The sequence below is a fragment of the Triturus cristatus genome, chromosome 5_2, assembly GCF_964204655.1.
Source record: "Triturus cristatus chromosome 5_2, aTriCri1.1, whole genome shotgun sequence".
Classification (NCBI taxonomy): Eukaryota; Metazoa; Chordata; class Amphibia; order Caudata; family Salamandridae; genus Triturus; species Triturus cristatus.
Genome location: NC_140588.1, coordinates 473,910,595 through 473,931,103, shown reverse-complemented (window position 1 = coordinate 473,931,103; position 20,509 = coordinate 473,910,595). Strand labels below are relative to the sequence as shown.

At 43.2% G+C, this 20,509-nt stretch overlaps 1 protein-coding gene across 11 annotated transcripts in view; it reads right to left on the bottom strand.

The window, feature by feature from the left end:
• Positions 1-20,509, bottom strand: part of AMPH (amphiphysin) — a 951,873-nt gene that overhangs the window by 272,205 nt on the left and 659,159 nt on the right. For all 11 annotated transcript variants that reach the window (XM_085607441.1, XM_085607443.1, XM_085607442.1 and 8 more), the window contains exons 8-9: positions 19,814-19,889; positions 4,299-4,381 (exon numbers count right to left, since the gene is read on the bottom strand). In XM_085607441.1, coding sequence (XP_085463567.1) covers positions 4,299-4,381; positions 19,814-19,889 — 159 coding nt within the window. The remainder of the gene's footprint in view (positions 1-4,298; positions 4,382-19,813; positions 19,890-20,509) is intronic.

Here is a 20,509-nt window from a genome sequence, read left to right as displayed (position 1 = left end):
GTTACTGCTCTCTCAGTTTTGTGTTTCAATTATGACTTTCATGATACACTGCATTCACTGTTCATTAATAGAATTAATTGGATAGTTCGTCATTACTGCTCAAGTACAGAATCATTGGCACACAAACATATTGCTAAGCCATATATATAATTGGGCATCATAACTTTATTATTATTATTATTCAGTTAAAGCTCCTATGGGGTCACCCCTTCTCACAACAGGCTTACTCACAATTGAATCATAGACAATTTGAATACAATTCTGCCCATCTGGAAATAGCCATGGTTCTCAGACTTCGCTCAAAAGCAGCCAGACATTTTAAAGAGATTGCCTAAAAGCTGCAGGAGGCTTCAGCTGAAATAGAAGCATCACTGGACGTCTAAAGTACATATTGTAAGCATGTAAGGGGTTGCAAGGTAGCCAGCAAGCGGTATTTGGTTGGGAGGCCTAGCTCTTAGCATATCCAGGAGAGCACAGACATGACATGATTGAGAGATCATTCTGCAATCATGAACACATACAAATAAAGCCAGCCTATCTACAGCATGGTTTAGGGTGTAACTTGGATTTCACTCACCATCTCTCTCTGCGGAAAGGGCATAAAAAATACGTGTTATAGGCAGAATTGTTTCCATCCGTGTCTGAATGGCATACAAGTTTGACAGCACTTGTTCGAATAATCTTAAAAGTGATCAGTTTTGTTTATTGGTTATCTACTAAATTATTTAAAGGCACCCATACAGCACTATACAAATCAAGAGTGAGAATTTCTCATATTGTGTGGCTTTCCAGTTCCCTCTGACTTTAACAAAGAGAACCAAGTGGCAAGCTTTAATCTAGAGCACCCATACATTTTTATGAGAGCACTGGAGGAAGGGGCATGTCACATTTCTCGTCCTTGCAAACTTGTTTAAAGAGATTTTTAGCACTTGCACATATTTGGAATCAGTATAGGCAGAGCCTCCAAACTTTTCGGGTTTAATGAAGTTCAATCAAGAAACACCTTTAGGGCAACAGGGAGAGATATCTTGAAATATTATTGCTTCTTATTAAGTGCGGAAGGGTGAAATTTTCTGACAAAAAAGGGGAATTTTGTTTAACGAGAACACTAAAATACACTCTGCTGGAAAGTTAAATTAAAGGAGTGAATTCCGCGACTGAGGGCTTGATTTAGAGCTCGGAGGACGGGATATCCCTTACCAACGTGATGGATATCCCAACATCTGTATTACAAGTGCCATTGGATATAATGCACTTGTAGCACGGAGGATGGGAAATCAGTCATGTTTAAGACGGAGTATCCCATACTCTAATTCAGGGCCTGAATGTGGAAAACTATCAGTGTACAGGCTACTTGTATGTCCCTGGTTTGCAAACCAGTCCAGAGAGATACAGGTTGCCCACAGCTATTCTGAATGGCTGCCTAGTAGCCAACAAGAGTGGTGTAAACACAGGGACATATTTCAGATTGTGTCAAGAATGTGAAATCAGTACTTCTGAATCAGTAGATTGTTTCAGCCTTACTGACTGGCTGTCTTTAAATTAATCAATGCTGATGTCTATGTACAGTACAACAGCTGAATACTAAGGGCCTGATTTAGAGTTTGGCAGACAGGTAATCCGTCACAAGTGTGACAGATATCCCGTCCACCTTATTACAACGTGTCATAGTATTTAATTCACTTGCAAATACGGTGGACGGGATACCAGTCACATTTGTGATGGAGTAATCCATCAAACGCTAAATCAAGCGCTAAATATGGTGCCACTAAAATATTGTTACTAAAATAGCAGTGTCCAAAATATCAACAAGGGAAATATATCTAGGTAAATAAAGGTTATTTATGCCAAGCTCCACTAATATGTACCATATGTACCATGAAGATATGTGTGTGGGTGTGTGTGTGTATATATATATATGTTTTCAAAATAGAGTAAATAATTCCTTTTTTTATACTTTTATTAGGTTTTGTGCAAGTTATAATGGTACATAGAGTTCACGCTAAGATTATTATAAAAAAAGAAAATGAAAAAAGAGAGAAGAGAAATAATAAAGTAATACATAAAGCGCCCTGGAGCTACATGCATGTGTGCAGTAGTGCAAACCACAGATTCAATTACCCTCACTACACCATCATAGCATGGAAGGGCTAGAACCTGTACTACCTCACCAACTACTATGAGTATAAATGAGCACACAACAAGACAAGCAGTATCGGAGAGGTGTTTCACAGCATCTTCACCAGCTAATCAGAGTCCCCACTATCGAGTGAATCAGGTAGGGAAACTTCTGCAGCTGGAGCTCCTGAGACGCAAACCAGGATGAACCCCAAGCCTTGCAAGTACGAAGTGCCTGAGGTTGATGGTGTGTGCCCAGGGCCAAACAAGGGCTTCATCTCTTGAGTCCTGTCCCAAATGGAGACAGAAAGTACACATGAGGATGCTTGGAATGCCAGACCCTTTATGGTACCCAGTAACTATGGCTGGAGCTTGTACTCACAGTATTTGTTAGCTGGATTTCCTTTCTCTGAAGTGAAGCCCCTCACAATTAATGACACAGATGTGAAACGGAATATGGAGGTAATTTGCTAGGGTTTTAATTTCAAACATATCTTTGGGGTGAATCTAATTCTCAGCCATCTGATTTCATCACCATATCTCTAATATCCTATTTCTTCTTATACAGAAGCATGGATTTCCCATTCATTAATGCTGACAAAATGTTGATTAGCAGTGTTGTAAGCTTGTCACTAACACATAGTGTAAGGATAATTTCAATTTCGTTTGTGCCATTTATAGTTTATGGTCACCTTATTACAAAAGTGATCTGGTAAATTGATTATTTCATTCCAGAATAACTTCTTTAATTGTATCCTTTTAAAAGGTTACATATTCATGGGGTGTAAATTCAAACATAACAAAGATTTACTAATATTGGTAATCTTAAAAGACATAATTGCAACAAATTGACCACTAATAGTAATACTCTGGGATTTAGGAGTTTATGGAAGGTGAACCAATCTCTAGGCACTCTGATGTGATGGGGGCTATTCACAAAGGTAACTTTACATACAATTAAATCTACATGTGTAAAGTTCCTTTTATACTTTTCAGTAACCTTGCTACTTTTTGGTTCTTCATCATTTATGAGTGTAAAGTTACTCTAAAGTGTAGACATACATGTCCTCACCTTTCGAAATAGGGGGTGGAGTCAGTAACAATATCAAATATCACTGTAAAGTTACTGCTAGTACTGACTTTATGATCATAGTATACATTTTGCACACTTGAAAGAGATCTCCCTAATCTGCGCTGTGATCTCCCTATGGTAAAGTATAGGAGAAATAATAAAAGTTTACAAAGTAAAGAAAAATAATATTGTGTATGTTAAATGTTAATGTTAAATAGTGTTTTAGATGTATTGTGAATCTTTTTTTAAAAAGTTTTTAAACAATTAAATAAATGTAAAATTACAATTTTGAATACATTTAAGTATATTAAATTGAATAGAACTATATATTTAAAAGTTTTCTTTAAAAGTTAAACTTACCTAAAGTCAAATGTTTATGTTTATATTTTGTTTCGAAAGTTGCTAAACATTATGTATACAATTATTTAATATAATAATAAAAAAATGAAGTCTTATTTTAAAATTAGGAATGGTCATTATATTAGAATGGAAATTTCCACACAAAAAATATAGGAGATGTACGAAGGTTTTTGAATACCATTTTGTAGTATGTTAATAGTACTGCTGTAGTACTACTAAACATACTACAAAAAGTATTTTGTGAATAGGCCCCACAGTCTTTTGGAGCCTAAAGCATGTATGATAAATAGCTACATGTAAAGCATTAGTTAAAAATCAGATGCAACTCCATGTTTGTTATATCATAGTATCACACGTTCAATTACTTCTAAATCTGCTATGTGGAGACATTTTCACCCATACTAAACAAGCAGTCATAAATTGTTATACAGTATTATCCCGTTTCAAGTGAGACAACTTCCCTCAGACTTGCACATTTCATGTCAAATGTTGTTTGAGCTACTTTCATGCTAAACACATTTTATTTATAAATAATGAAATATATAAATAATACAACTCTGGACTTTGCTGACTCTACTGTTGATAAAATAAGTTTCTTCACTTCATGCCGCCCTGTAAGTATGAGCAATTCATCAGTTTTATTTTAGAGATAGGAAAGTATGCATCACAGTTTCATCAACTATTACGAAAAGACGGCATCAGTCTCATAGAAAGGTTTACGGTGTGGGTAAGAGTTTTGTACATTTACCTCGGTGCTCCTTGAATGGTGAATGCCTTGTCAGCATGCTGTTCTCCTAACTTAGTCATAACCTCATATAGTTTGTGGCAAAGCTGGGGAAACATCAAGCCTATAATTATTTACATGTTCTTTCAAAAAGCTCAAAAGCCCATAGGATATATATATTATTGACTTATTAGGAAAGATTGCAAAATAACACAAAATACAATAACAATTCATGCAAAGTACTATAGCGAGAGGGTTGTGAATCCAATTGGCAGAATATTATAAACCTTATTAAAATAAGATTGTTCAATTCATAATTGACATTTAACAGATTTGAAATTGCTGTAAGTACAGTTTGTAAGGAATCTACAGAGACATTGCAGCAGCACTTTGGTGATGTTTTTGTATTGGGATTTTATGTGACGCAATCCAGGAAAACAGAGGGGGTTTCTTCACTTGGGTGGAGGAGTGTCACCTCCCCCCACCCACTGCAAGCCTCGCAGTAAAAATAAAATGTCATTTAAACCATTTCATTGCCATTTTCTTTTTCTGATATGTACACTCACTGCACTGCAGCAGCCAGCCCAGAAACATGCGGGGTGTGTCCTCGGCTGCCATTTGGCAGCAGAGGACAAGAGCAGTGGCTGGCTGGATTCTCCAAAGTGCGCATGTCACTTTTGCCGGCTGTATTGCACCAGCCAAAGTGACATGCACACTTTGAAGCTGTCCCCCTAGCTGTCTTAAATACCTGGGTGGAGACCAAGCACAGGCCTTAAGGGCATGAAGGACCATCCAGCCAGCCCACTCTATCCAATTCTGGGCCTGCTGTCACAGAATGAGAGCAGCAAGTTAATGGCTGGGCCCATACTGGAGTGGAGAAGAAGATCGGGAGGAGCGAGGACTTGCAAGCCAGGAAAGTGACTTTTTTTCTTTTCCTTCTGCCCTCTACTTCCATCCCTCCCCCTCTCCACTCAGATGCCGTGACACTGGCAGCGGCGGTTTGCCTGCCCCCCCTCAGTCCCAATAGCTGTGTGCCGCCACTGTGAGAAACCACCAGTCACATAGGACTGCCATCTTGTTAACTGCTTAAGTGAAGAATATGTGGAACAGTGTCTTGTGGAAAATTCTTAGGCAATCAGAAGAAAAAATGCATGTGCATTACAATACAGTGAAGGCGATTGGTAGCTGATATCTAAGCTCTAAAAATGAGTGCAGTGGCTGTGTTTTGCAAAATTTGCAGCAATACAGCATTTTTTTAGAATTCAGAAAGACAGACTCATGGGATGGTGCAGGGTGAAGAAGGAAGTTTTAAGCAGTCATAACACATTTCTAGAAGTCAGTGACTTAAGTTGAATTGGGTAATTTAAATGCATATTTTTTACAGCACTTAGAGGTGGTACGTAAGGTAAAAATTACACCTTGTGGGACGATATAGCCTTTTACCACAGTGAAACACACTATAATCTAATATTTCACTGAGTATTCTGGGGCATATTGGCTTTCTTTCACAATAGAGAAAAATATATGTGTGCAAATCCAAATACAAAAAACATGACTCGATGAATTATTCACTAACTTTACTTAGAGAAGTTGGCTAGATTTTAAAGAAATGGTGTGTAAGTAAAACACCCGTTCATTATATTGAGAAAAGTTTCCCAATCGTGTACAACAATAAGAAGTTCCGTGACCACATAAAGGCCCTAAACCCGAAGTCTTGTTCCTTTGGATGATCACAGAACTCCTTGTTGACTTGTGATGTTCTTCCTACTGGCTGTTTCTCTGGACCTGCCACCGGTCTGCTGTTGTTGCCATTGTTGCCCTCTGCCTTTTTTTACTCGCCGGACCCGCTTCGCGGGTCCCGCAGCGCACATTCCATCAGCGAGAGTTGCTGCTGAGAGAGGGGCTGTCTTGTGCTTTAAAACTTGAGGTGTGTTATTGCTGGCAGGGCTGCAAGTACGTTAGCAGGGACTCCATCACCCAGGAGTCCCTGCGAGCCCAATTTGTTTCACCTGGGCTGCTCTCCCTGCTGGACCCGCCCCCCCGCCCACAGAGTTAAAACTGGGATTCAGGACTTTGTTTGTTGGATTCCTACTGGCTGTTTCTCTGGACCTGCCACCGGTCTGCTGTTGTTGCCATTGTTGCCCTCTGCCTTTTTTGACTTGAAATTCATCAGCAACTCGCCGGACGCGCTTCGCGGGTCCCGCAGCGCACATTCCACCAGCGAGAGTTGCTGCTGAGAGAGGGGCTGTCTTGTGCTTTAAAACTTGGGGTGTGTTATTGCTGGCAGGGCTGCGAGTACGTTAGCAGGGACTACATCACCCAGGAGTCCCTGCGAGCCCAATTTGTTTCACCTGGGCTGCTCTCCCTGCTGGACCCGCCCCCCCGCCCACAGAGTTAAAACTGGGATTCAGGACTTTGTTTGTTGGATTCCTACTGGCTGTTTCTCTGGACCTGCCACCGGTCTGCTGTTGTTGCCATTGTTGCCCTCTGCCTTTTTTGACTTGAAATTCATCAGCAACTCGCCGGACCCGCTTCGCGGGTCCCGCAGCGCACATTCCACCAGCGAGAGTTGCTGCTGAGAGAGGGGCTGTCTTGTGCTTTAAAACTTGAGGTGTGTTATTGCTGGCAGGGCTGCAAGTACGTTAGCAGGGACTCCATCACCCAGGAGTCCCTGCGAGCCCAATTTGTTTCACCTGGGCTGCTCTCCTTGCTGGACCCGCCCCCCCGCCCACAGAGTTAAAACTGGGATTCAGGACTTTGTTTGTTGGATTCCTACTGGCTGTTTCTCTGGACCTGCCACCGGTCTGCTGTTGTTGCCATTGTTGCCCTCTGCCTTTTTTTACTTGAAATTCATCAGCAACTCGCCGGACCCGCTTCGCGGGTCCCGCAGCGCACATTCCACCAGCGAGAGTTGCTGCTGAGAGAGGGGCTGTCTTGTGCTTTAAAACTTGGGGTGTGTTATTGCTGGCAGGGCTGCGAGTACGTTAGCAGGGACTACATCACCCAGGAGTCCCTGCGAGCCCAATTTGTTTCACCTGGGCTGCTCTCCCTGCTGGACCCGCCCCCCCGCCCACAGAGTTAAAACTGGGATTCAGGACTTTGTTTGTTGGATTCCTACTGGCTGTTTCTCTGGACCTGCCACCGGTCTGCTGTTGTTGCCATTGTTGCCCTCTGCCTTTTTTGACTTGAAATTCATCAGCAACTCGCCAGACCCGCTTCGCGGGTCCCGCAGCGCACATTCCACCAGCGAGAGTTGCTGCTGAGAGAGGGGCTGTCTAGTGCTTTAAAACTTGGGGTGTGTTATTGCTGGCAGGGCTGCGAGTACGTTAGCAGGGACTACATCACCCAGGAGTCCCTGCGAGCCCAATTTGTTTCACCTGGGCTGCTCTCCCTGCTGGACCCGCCCCCCCGCCCACAGAGTTAAAACTGGGATTCAGGACTTTTTTTGTTGGATTCCTACTGGCTGTTTCTCTGGACCTGCCACCGGTCTGCTGTTGTTGCCATTGTTGCCCTCTGCCTTTTTTGACTTGAAATTCATCAGCAACTCGCCGGACCCGCTTCGCGGGTCCCGCAGCGCACATTCCACCAGCGAGAGTTGCTGCTGAGAGAGGGGCTGTCTTGTGCTTTAAAACTTGGGGTGTGTTATTGCTGGCAGGGCTGCGAGTACGTTAGCAGGGACTACATCACCCAGGAGTCCCTGCGAGCCCAATTTGTTTCACCTGGGCTGCTCTCCCTGCTGGACCCGCCCCCCCGCCTATCACCCCTTTTGTTCTACTTAAGGAGGCCGCAGAGCCGCAGCGCGGGAGCGTGCCGGGAGAAGCCCGGGACAAGGGCGGGACCGTCTGTGGCCGTCCGGGGCTGGACAAGGCTGGGCTGGGCCACCCCTCTGATATCTGCTTTAGGAGGTGCACGGGTAGCAAGTATTGTGAGTGTATTGGATTGTTAGCTGAAGGATTCCTTCTCTAGGCGCAGTTAGTGGCTTAACTATCTTTGCTGAGGTCTCTATGCCAATGTCTACGCGATCTGGTAGGGGCTTGAGGGGGGTAGGCGGGGCGGGCGCTGGTTGTGTTTCTGGGACTATGGACCAATTTATTACCCGGGTTGTTACGGTTATCGAGAAAGAAATCGCCATGACGGAACGGCGTCTTTCTCGGGAACCTTTGACCGGTAAACGCTCATCGTTGGGCTCTCTGGCATTAGTTCCCTCCCCAGTACACCCAACTGACCCTCTAGTTAATGTTTCTCCTGTTCATGCATCTGATCCCTTAGTTAATGTTTTACTAGACCCTGACCACCCACGGGTTGTTGCGATTAGGGCTAGCCTGGACCGGCTAGAGAGTTTGTCTGCTGCGGTTTTGCTGGGAGGTGAGAGCGCCCTGCCAGAGCCACGGCCGATTGGGAAATCTGCGCCTTTGCTCCCTGTTGCTACCCCACCTAGTCAGGAGGATTCCACCGCCCCTTCTGTGCCCTTACCACTGGCAGTAAATGGCCAAGTTTTTAGCAAAAGGAAACGACTGGCTAGTCCACGTAAGGGCAGTTACTTAAAACCTTTTAAGAAACCCAGGAGAGTTGGAAGTAGGGTGGGTTGGTCCCATAAGGGCGCAGGGGTGGGTGTTGGTTATCCACAGGGGCTTAAAGGGGGAGCAGTTACTGGTGCTATTGTAGAGAAGACATGTGTGGATCTGATGTCCGATCCTCCTGAATCTGCCGACGGCCCCCCTACCGAGACCCCATTAATCACCCAGCTCGAAAAAATCATGAAATCATTGTTGATCCCGGTTCTAGAGAGAGTGAAGGGGCTAACAGAGCGACTGGACAGATTCGAGCAAGTCACTCTTGATAATTTTTTCTCCCTAAAATCTCTCATTAAACTCCACTCTAGAATTAAGGAGGATGTCTCAGTAGGAAATTTTGCTCCTCGAGAGTCACCTACTGCCCCAATAAGTCTAACTAACACATGTGGGGCAGTGCAGGGGGTGGTTGAGGTAAATAGCCCTGTGGTACAAACTGTGGCCTCCTCTGGAGCCATCCCAAAGTTCGGGGCAACCACAGTGGGGGTACCGGCGCAATCTAACGCAGCACTGGGTAGCATTGTCTATCCAGTGACGATTGTGAGGTCTACGGGCCCAAGCACAAGCGGTACCGCTACGACTAAAAAATCTAGCGATAGTAATTGTACTGGTACAACTAATACCAAATCTGGCAAAATAACCCCAACTTCCATCTTACAACCAAGAAATGCTCCAAGCATTTTTCCTGTCCCCAATGTCAACTTACCCCCAGACTGCCAGCCCTTTGTGACAGTACTTACTGGGGTTCCCGTGCTAAAGCCAGGTAAACATGAGTCATATGCCGAACTTAAGAATAAAACCCTATTCTGGCTAAAGGAAAACAGACCTCTCCCTAGCTCATTGGGTGGTCGGGTTATCCATGTGAGGAGGGTTAGCTGGTTAGGCACCCGGCCCAAAGACATAATGGGGGACTGTATTATAGTTAATTTTGAAGACCCTAGGGTAGCCAGCTATGTTTGTAGTTTCAACAATAGTGAGGGCGGTATGGGCCCCAACACAGGAATTGGTACGCGTGATCTTAGTTTTTTTAATCCCTATGTAGCTCCCGCCTGGCCTGCTAGAATCGCTAGTTGGGAGGGATGGATTGGCAGACAAACTCCTCAAAATCTCCCCCAATTCAGCCTGTTTCGTCAAAATCCATGCCCATTTCCCACTTGGTCCTGGCAGGATTGTTGACAAAATAGTTACCAACCTCCCATGAAGTCACCTGCTGTACTTGAGGAGGAGGAGAGCTGTGTTTTAGATTGTAAAGGGGTAGTTTTGGGGCCACCCTGTTATAACTTATCTTCTTTTGAGGGTAGTGCTGTGTCCCATATTGTGGAGTCAACAGGTTATTCAAATCCCGATGAGTCCGCCCTCGAAGCCCCTAACCAGCTGAAACCAGTAAGTGATGTACCAACTAACTCTGGATTTCAGGATAGTCTATCCGTGCAGAGGTTTTCCTCTGCGCAGGTTGCAGTTGATGATGAGGTCCTGAAGATTGTCAGCTGGAATATAGCGGGCATTTCTCGCAACCTGGACATACCGGAATGGAACTCTTTTATTGAGTCATTCGGGATATGCTTATTTCAGGAAACCTGGTGTCTGGAACCACGATACAAGGTTGGTTACACCACCTATTTTGTACCTGCAACCCCTTCGTCCGCTGGGAGAGGTCGACCTTCAGGCGGTCTATTAATTTGGGTAAGCATCTTATTGGGGTATCAGATTAGGTGTATAGAAACTAAGTCCCCAGATTTGCAGAGACTAGTAGTCAGAGGGTCTTCTGGGGGGCGGACGTTTAGAGATTTTTAATATCTATGTCAGATCCCCGAAAGGGGGCACGCCCTCATTGACCATACTGGGCTTAGAGGATGCACTCAGATCCTGTAGGTCAGCAACGTATATTATGATAGCAGGGGACTTTAACTGCACCTTTGAACCCCTAGCTGAGGATGACATAGTAGGCTCTCAAGAAGAAGATGTTAGGAGAGGCATTCCACCCCTGTTAATACCACCTACTAAGAGCTGGACCCAAAGTGCTATCCATTTAAATGCCCTAACCCTGGAATATGGTGTGAGGGCAGTAAATGGACGGTCAAAGTCGGACTCCTGTGGGGACCACACCTTCAATAGGGTAGGTCATTCATCTCGAATTGACTATATCCTGCTGAATTTCAAGGTCTGGGGGCATTTGTTGGATATGGCAGTCCTCCCTTCGTCTGACAGCGATCATAATCCGCTGTCTTTGTCACTGTCCCCAATGTGGACGGTTGGGGAGAAACTGCAAGCACCCCAGGCGTGGAAGTCAACAAGCGATGTTTGTCCCTCGAATTGCGGTAGTCGCCTAAAATGGAAAAATGTAGCTTTCGATGAGGGCAAGATCGTGGCAATATGATCAATCATGGCTAACGCCTTGTCCAGACTAGATTCCCTTGCGACGAATGTTCATGAGATCTCCACTCTGTTTAGCCATACTACCAAAGCATTAGGTGACCTCTTCACTGTGCGAAATCCAGGTTATAGGGCCAACAAGATGAGGCGCCCTAAGGGTAACCCTGGTTGGTATTCTGCTCCCTGCAGAAGTGCGAAAAGGGACTTAATCAATGCAGTTAAACTTAAGGATACCAAATTGATTAGTACAGCCAGGAAGTTGTACAGGGGTGCTATTGGTAAGGCGAAGAAAGAGTGGGAAAATCAGTTCTGGTGTGATCTAAAACTGGCAAGTGCTGGGAGGGACTCGAAGGGTTTTTGGGATTTAATTAGAACCAGGGACAAACCCATAGATTCCCTTATAACATGCAATATCCCTGAGGCGTCATGGTTTGACCATTTTTCCAACCTTTATACTGTGGCTACGAGGGTTGGGGTAGATCCAGCTGAAACTTTTTCGGTTGATTTTTTCGGGCTGAGTGAGGACCTCCTGTTTACAGGGAAGGAAGTAGAGGTTGCGATTTCGTGTCTTGTCCCAAATAAAGCTGCGGGGCCGGATGGGCTACCCGGGGATTTGATCCGCATTAATATATTAGAATGGGGAAAGCTCATTGCATCATTACTTAATGCAAGTTTCTATGATGCACCTCTCCCAGACTCCTGGATGGGCGCTGAGGTCGTCCCAATATTCAAAAAAGGGAGTCGGGACGACCCAGCTAATTATCGCCCTATAAGCCTACTGGATTCATCGCAAAAGGTGGCAGGAAAGGTGGTTTTAGGGAGGATGCTCCAGTGGGTAGAGGAGAATAGGATACTTTCTGATTTCCAGGCAGGCTTTAGGTCAGGTACTGGGACCATTGAGCAGTCATTCCGTCTGCTGTTGCTATACTGGAAGGTGGTTGTGCTGGGCAAAGGCAGTCTGTATCTTGCCTTTATAGATTTACGGACTGCCTTTGACCTAGTGCCCCGCAGCCGCCTATGGAGGGTGTTGTCAGATTTAGGTATGCCACCGTACTTATTATCTTTGATAATTAAGTTCCATGCAGAAAACTTTGCACAGGTTCGGTGGGGCAATCAGGGCCAAAAGACCGCCCGAATAACTGTAAATAGAGGTGTCCGTCAGGGCTGTGTTTTAGCCCCCACTCTGTTTTCACTGTACGTCAATGGAGTGGTGGAGCATCTCTTACAAAATCCTTCAGATGCTCCATCCCTGGCGGGCAGGAGAATACCCACTCTATTATTTGCAGACGACACCCTCTTGATCTCCAAGACCCCAGTTGGACTGCAGAGCCTCCTTGATAGGTTCCAAACTTTTTGTAATTTGAGGGGATTAGAAATTAACACGGGAAAGACCAAATATTTGGTCTTGAATCCCCCCCCAAAAAGGGGTAGGCCACCTGCACTGAACTCAGTGTCCCTAGAAAGGGTCAAGGAGTTTGACTATTTAGGAATCCGCCTCTCTGACACCATGAGGTGGAATTGTCATCTCCACAAAATGCTGCTAAGTCATAAAAGGGTGGTGGGGGCACTGCTCAAAGAACAACGGTCCTCCACCCTCAAACCGATTGCCCCAGTACTTGACATCTACAAGGCAAGAGGGGTGGGTGCGGCGCTTTACGGAGCAGAGCTTTGGGGGGCGCAGAATGTGGATCAGTTGACCCGTTCAGAAAATAAGTTTTTGAAGGATTTAATGGGCCTCCCTTATAGTACCCCCACCCTTCCCTTACTCCTTGACATGGGCTGCTGTCATATTAAAGACCAGGCAAGGTTGCGCCCTCTACTCCTCTGGGCCCGCATATGGAGAGTTCCGGAGCTTGTTAGTTATGCGGAGGGGCTAAATGAGGTTTTATCAATGCCTGGTTGGCATAAAATAGGATGGTTGAGGGATGTTAAGCGGTTGCTGGGCGAGTTGGGTCTTGGAGGGGCCTGGCAGTCCAGGACCGCACCATCCAAGTCTGTCCTGAAAAAACTGTACTGGAAATGGGTAATGGATTCCAGAAACTCTAATCCCAATCTATGTAGATGTTCTGCTGAATTCCTATTAGTAAAGGAGGTGGCACTACTTGAGCCTTATCTCGATATCATTTCAAAATTTAGAGATAGGGCTTTATATTTTAAATTTAGGATAGGTGTGCTGCCTGTGTGTGAGTTGACCGCAGGATGGAAGGTACCAGCACAGACTACTCCTTTCTGCCCTTTCTGGGAGACCAGGATTGAGTCGGTTTCCCACCTTTTATTTGAATGTCCTGCATATAAAGCTCCTCGCCTCAGGTGGCTGAAACCCCTATGTAAAGAGCTAGGCACAAGACAATGTAGTGAGGCTCTCCGTATTTTAAAATCCGACACACGCCCTTTATTCGCCTGTGGTATGGCGAAGTTCTTAAATTGGGCATGGTCGATCAGATCAAAAAGGCTTTTGTATGTTGTTTAATTATGGTTTTAAAAATTGGAATTTTTATGTAATTTATCTATGCCATTCGTATTTTGAACCTGCATAATTGTTTTCTTATGAATTGGCCTTTTATTTTCTTTTTAAAAATAGATGTATTGTATTGCTTTTAAAGATATGTTTTATATCGAAATAAAGCCAGCTTTGACTGACTGACTGACAATGTACAGATGGTGATACATTATCAGATATATGATACTGACTTTGTTTTTCGTGTTTCTTGTGTACACATCTGTCTGTAGGTTCATGCTAGTTAATACTCCAGAAGGACAAGAAAGGACACTTGTATCTCATTGACAATTTTTATTTTAAAAAAAAAATCATTAATCTGCAGGACACTAGATATCAATAGACAGTTCTGGCTAATTCTGTTCACCTAATCACAAAGTAGGTTTGTCAGTGTTAAGAGAAATTAACCAATAAGCGATAACATACGCCTGGATATCATCAAACAATACAAGAACAATCCCCATTGTACCCAGTACCTAACTGCCATACTACCTAAAGGGCCTTGACCACTGTGGGTTACCTGATTTCATGTTGCCATTGAGAAGCTGACCCCTTAATAAATATACAGGAGGTAGGCATGTAGCCGACTCCTGCATATGGGTTTGTTGTCCACCACCTTGTCTATCAACAATGGTTGTAACATATAGGTTGGGTGCTTTAGAACCCAGTTGTGCAGAAGAGCATTCTCTGTATGCCCCTTTATTAGCCCATAGAATACCCCCAGGACACAATAATAACTGAAGTAGTCTTATCCAGTGCTTAATTTATAAAAGAACGAGGGCTGGTGCCCAGGGCTCTACTCATAAGTCTGCGACCAGTGCAACTAAATGTCCGTGAACTGAATATCAAGGCTGCATTGTCTTGAATCCACCTTATGCCTCTTTAATCCACTACCAGATACTCCCTGGCCCTTTATGTCACTTCTGCAGGTTCCCCCTTTATCCCTTTCTGTAAGTTTCTCTGTCTTTCTCTTCTTCCCTCTTCCGCTTTCTTTGTCTTTCAATTGCTCTCATGCAGAAAAAAATAAGTGCTGGTAGCCCCCAACAGTAATCACTGGCTCAAATTAGCAATTGTCTAGAAAACGACCAGTAGGGTCAGTAAAATACCAGAATTGCTTTCTGATTGTTCAATTGCATCTATTTAACTGTCTTGATAGAAAACAGCCAGTAGAGGTCAGTAAAATACCAGAATTGCTTTCTGCTAAGGGACTTTATTTTTTATTTTTCTGGCAACTGCCTCTATTTAACTTTCTTGATAGAAAACGACCAGCAGAGGTCAGTAAAATACCAGAATCACTTTAGCATTCTCTAGATTCCAGTCCATAGAAATTATCTTCCACAAGCACCCGTAGACAATAATATTTTTTTCAAATCTTGCATTTTCAGTGGTATGACCATCGAAGGCCCTGATTTTATATTAAAAACTGTGTTTTGAACTATACCATTTTCCGCTGAAAGGCAATATTTCTCCCCATGTGTTCCCATACCTGACATGTCACGCAGTTTGGTGCTTACTTTCTCTCCATGTTAAAGAACAGTAGATGTTTCAGGACCCAGGCTAATGTGCTGCATAGCTAAATACATATAAAGTCCCAAAGGCGAGACCGATTGCATTGCAAATGCTTGCTTATTATTTTCAGCTATTTCGAACTTTATACATGTGATGCACTTGCGTCCAAAGTTAGCCACACACACGCTATAATTTGGTTTTGCTACGGCATGATCCATTTCATTATGTGCCACTGGTTTGGTTGTGGCAGCACTAGTGTTTTAAATATTTTGTGCAGCTGGAATTATGGGGCTATCTGCACACATTTGAAATTTGAAAAAACATTGCTAAATAACTCCTTTTTACATAGAAAAATAATAATACAGTTAGCAGAAATGTTTCTATATCATCGTTCACTATTGCACACTGAGAAAGATTCAATCTTGTTAATGAATGCTTCCTCTTAGCCCCGCCCCTAGCTCCACCCCCAGCTCCACTCTTAGTCCACAGCTCAATTTGGTGAGTACCTGCACTTATTGTTTCCCATTTAAAGCACTGACTATATCAAACTCGATAATGTTGACCCACAATAATATTGCATACACTACATCACCTACTGGTATATTTACTATTCTTAACTCTACATGTACTTATCTATTCTTGCCATACAATCCAGTAGTTCGGTTGATATACTGAGTGAACAATTCTTGTCATGGAATATAAGAAATGTGATATTGTGAGGGTACAGCTACCATACAACACTGGCCTAGGCAGAATTTCAACTGGAAGGTACCCCGTTAACGTGGCTCCTCCTAGCGGTGACAAAGTCACTGAAGTGGAATAACCACAATTGCCTTAACAAAAACCTCTAAATACAGTGAAGAGGACACAGCTGGCAGACTGTGGCTACTTAGCTACTGCTCAGAAGACCAAAAATAACATGTATGGCTTGATTTAGAATAAGGTGGTGAAGGCAGATCTTCCAGTTGATGAAGGGAGTGCTACATTCTGCTGGCAGAATCACTCCTGGGTTGGTATAGGGGAGTTAAATACTCTCATGGCTTCTTCAGAAAGGAGAATTGTTCACTGGAGGACTTAACACTTCCTCTACTAACAAAATGACTTCCAGTTACCAACCAATTCCAAATCAGTCTCTTAATATTTTTCAAAATGTGTTCGAATTTCCATTGAATTGTCTAGAATCCGGGCTCATACAGACCCATATCCTTAATAAATGGCGATAACAAATTATATGCTAAGATCTTGGCAACCCGCCTAGGACGGATCGTTGGGTCCCTGGTCTCCCCTTGGCAGCACGGTTTCATTCTTGGTAGGGGAACCACAGATCATATCGGACGAGCTATTACGCTGTTTGATATCCATGCTGCCGGGGAAGGAGGGGTCGCAATGATCCTCCTAGATGCGGAGAAAGCTTTCGACCGCGTCAGATGGGAATTCTTGTGGAGTGTGCTAGTCGAATTGGGGTTTGCACCAAGGTTTATGAAGGCTATTCAAGCCATGTATGCCACCTCTGTGGCGAAAATTCAAATGATGGGCGAGAGTTCAGATAAGATCTTTATCACGAGGGGGACAAGGCAGGGCTGTCCATGCTCACCCATACTATTTGCACTATACATCGACCCCCTAATACGCCAAATAACCAACAACACAGCAATTAAACCGGTAGTTACAAATGGATTTCAAACAAAAATTTTGGCATATGCAGATGATCTTGCTGTCATTACTACTGATCCCGAAACAGCTATGCGGGAAGTAGTGGGTACCACGAGTAAGTTCGGCGAACACTCCGGCTATCGTCTAAATGTGGGCAAGACACAGGTACTCTGTTCCAAGAACATAAATAAGCTAGACGCCAGATTTGTTGACTCTGTGGTTTATTTGGGGATAACGATCAACGCACAGCCGGAGTTAATAATTAAAGACAACTTCATCCCTCTCATGGAATCCATGAAGGAGAATCTGAAAAGAATGGACACATTACAACTCTCAATAATTGGTTGCGTTAATGTAATCAAAATGACTATGCTCCCCAAGGTGTTATACAAATTTCGGTCGATCCCCTTTAAAATAGAGGGGAAAATCATTAAGGAAATAGAATCCATCTTTATGAATTTCCTGTGGCAATATGGTAAGGTCAGAAGATCTTTGAAACACATGTCACTACCTCAGGAAAGGGGTGGTCTGGGAATGCCAAACGTTAGATACTATCATTGGTCCTGTCTTCTTACACAGATGGCTATCTTATTTGAACCAGTGGGAAGAAGCTCAAACTTCCCGAGAAGACAAGACGCGATTCCATCTATCTTTGAATTATTACTTGGCAGCGAGGCTACTGGTGTCCCACTAAGAAGAACTGAAAGGAAATATTATAGGAAGTCGAGACTTAAGACACTCGAAGGAATATGGGGGGTCTGGGCCGCAACTCAGAAAGTATTTTCAATCTCCAAATACAATCACCATACCCCACTCTGGAATTCTGGCCTCTTTCCCAATCTAAGCAATGATGGGTCCTGGAGACACTGGGCAGGAAAAGGTATCCTGACACTGGGGCAAGTAATTCTCAGGGATGAGTGTAGAACTCTGGAAGAATTAAGACTAAGGTACTCCCTTCAGGGTATACAAGATTATAAATACGCTCAGGTGGTCAGCACTATCAGATCAATAAGGCCCCGAATCGTCTTAAGGGAGAGGTGTAAGGTATTGGATTATCTGAAGGTTGGTGATCCTAGTATCAACGGTGTGTACAGGCTGTTTTTGCAGGAATCCCAGGACGATATCGGTAAAACCGAGGCAGCCTGGGCTGCAAAGTTGGAGGATCCGGATATTGACCTGGATAGAGCTCTTGAATTGGATAGAAGACTCTTACGCTCCTTCAATTTAAGAGCTCAACATTTTAAAACATTATTTAATCTCTATTACACCCCCTCTAAACTTCACGATTGGGGCAAGAGGGAGAATAGCAATTGTCCCAGATGCTGTAAAGGCCCAGCCGACATTATTCACATGTTTTACAAGTGCGAGAAATTAGAATCAATTAAAATAGAGATCGAATCATTCTGGTCAGGACTGCTAGATGCCCAGATAACCTTGTCTCCGACACTAATGATTATCGGATGTCAAAGTCAATTGAAATTAAATATTGAGACTGAAGCCCTAATTTTTATCTCTACTGCTGTACTTAGAATCTTAATCTCAGCAGCTTGGAAAGATACACAGGCCCCAACCTTTCAAATGTGGCTATCCAGATTTCTGGGTATACATAATGTGGAGGCGGCTCTGTATCAACTTAAGGGAAAAAAATTAAGAGAACTGGGGTTGAAGATTTGGGCACCAGTGGCCGCTTGGTGCACTAGTAGATTGTCGTAACCTTACTGATCTTCAGAATATGGCTACGATTATACTCTAATATTTATACCTTCATTAGCTATACCCTCCTTCTCTCTCTCTTTCTTCCTTTGATTGTGGCAGCTGGCACGATGTTTATCATATGCATTTCAATTTCAATATCATATTTACGCCACACCATTTAATGATTTACAACCTCCAATCTCAATTAGATATTAGAAATGTAATTTGTCAACCGACTTCTACATGCCTTGTTCTAGCTTTATCCATATTTCCCTGCTATTTCTGTAATTTGTTTATATCTCATTTAGCTTTTTTATTTAGTTAAAATTTATTTCATATTGTATTGATATAATGTAACATGAATTCTCAATAAAAAATTTATTAAAAAAAAAGAATTGTCTAGAAGCCAATGTTATTCATTGTGCCCATTGTTTTTAATGTTAAATTTAAACCTAATGTTACCACCTTTACCTTTATTATTTTCCTGAAGTACTGCTTAGCTACTGGTTTAATAATATACATTTATATTTACTAGTGGTTTGGACCTTTTTTCCATGGCTTTATTTTTGTTTATAATGCTGCATCTCTGCACTCCTCAATCACTTCTTAAAAGTAAGGGGCTTATTTAGAGTTTAGCACACCGTACTCCATTCCACCAAGAAAGCGGAGAGATGCACTCCAGTGCAATGGAAGACCACAGCCATCAAATGGACAGACCTCTGCCTGCCTGCACTGAAGTTTCACTGTACGAGCCCCAAAGTGGCTTTTTCTGATAAACAAAACACATGTTCCTAACATGCTAGGCGTTGTTTCCCCGCATATGGGGTGCATTTATTTGTTTTCCTGTTTGGGCTTTCCAGGGCAGTCCCAAACATGAAACAAGTATCTCGGAATGTCGACCCTAAATAGGGTGGATGGTCCAAGGTTCTTTGACTGACAGCCCAATGCAGTCAGGCCATTGGTCAAAGGTTTCCACTGACATTTCACTGGACTCTAAATAAAGCAGGTACACTATGAGCTTGTGGTGGAGTACCCTGCCCACCATCAACCAACACTATAAGAAGGTGTTCCAGGAAGTCTTTATGCATTGTCTTTGCCTCTGTAGAGTTATTATTCAAGTTGGTATGTGAGTCTGACTTTGACCACATCCCCTCTTAGTGAGCACAAACCACGGTGGGCAGGGATCACCTTTTGAGTTACATCTATCCAGTAATCCACAAAATAAAATGTTCTCTACTTACCCCTGTAATTTCTTTGTGGAATTTAGATTCAATGCTGGAAATGTTTTGGAAGGTGTTCACATAAAAGCCTATTCGTCTGAGAAATAAACACAAATATGAAAAAAAATTAGACTCTGAAAAAAGTCAAACAAGACAAATATTTAATAGCTGCTGTACTTTTGAGGGGCATTATAAGACAACAAGTGGCATATGTATCAAAAACCGTATTTGCGATTCTCAACTAGCGATTTTTTGAGAATCGCTATTTGAGAATTGCAAAACGGGATGTATTTAAAAATTCGCACATATTTTGCGAATTCTTAATATCCCTTAATTGCAATTAGCAAATTGCGAAACCGCAATTAAGGAATACCTTCCCATTCATTCCTATGGGCCAGGAGGCCCATAGGAATGAATGGGAAGTAATTCTCAAATTGCGAATTGCAATTTGCTAATCGCAAATTGAGAATAATTTCAAAGGTGCAAGGGTGTCATGATGACACCCTGATGCACCCCTGGAATGAACATGTGTGCGCATATGGCGCACATACATGCCCTAAGGGCATGTATGTGCGCCACATGGCAGTTTGAAAAATGCCAAAAATTGCATTTTTCAAAGAAATCGCCAATTACCACCAACTTGAAGTTGGTGGTAATTTGTGATTTCTTAAGGAGAATTCGCACAACTTGTGTGCATGTTACATAGCATTTAAGGAA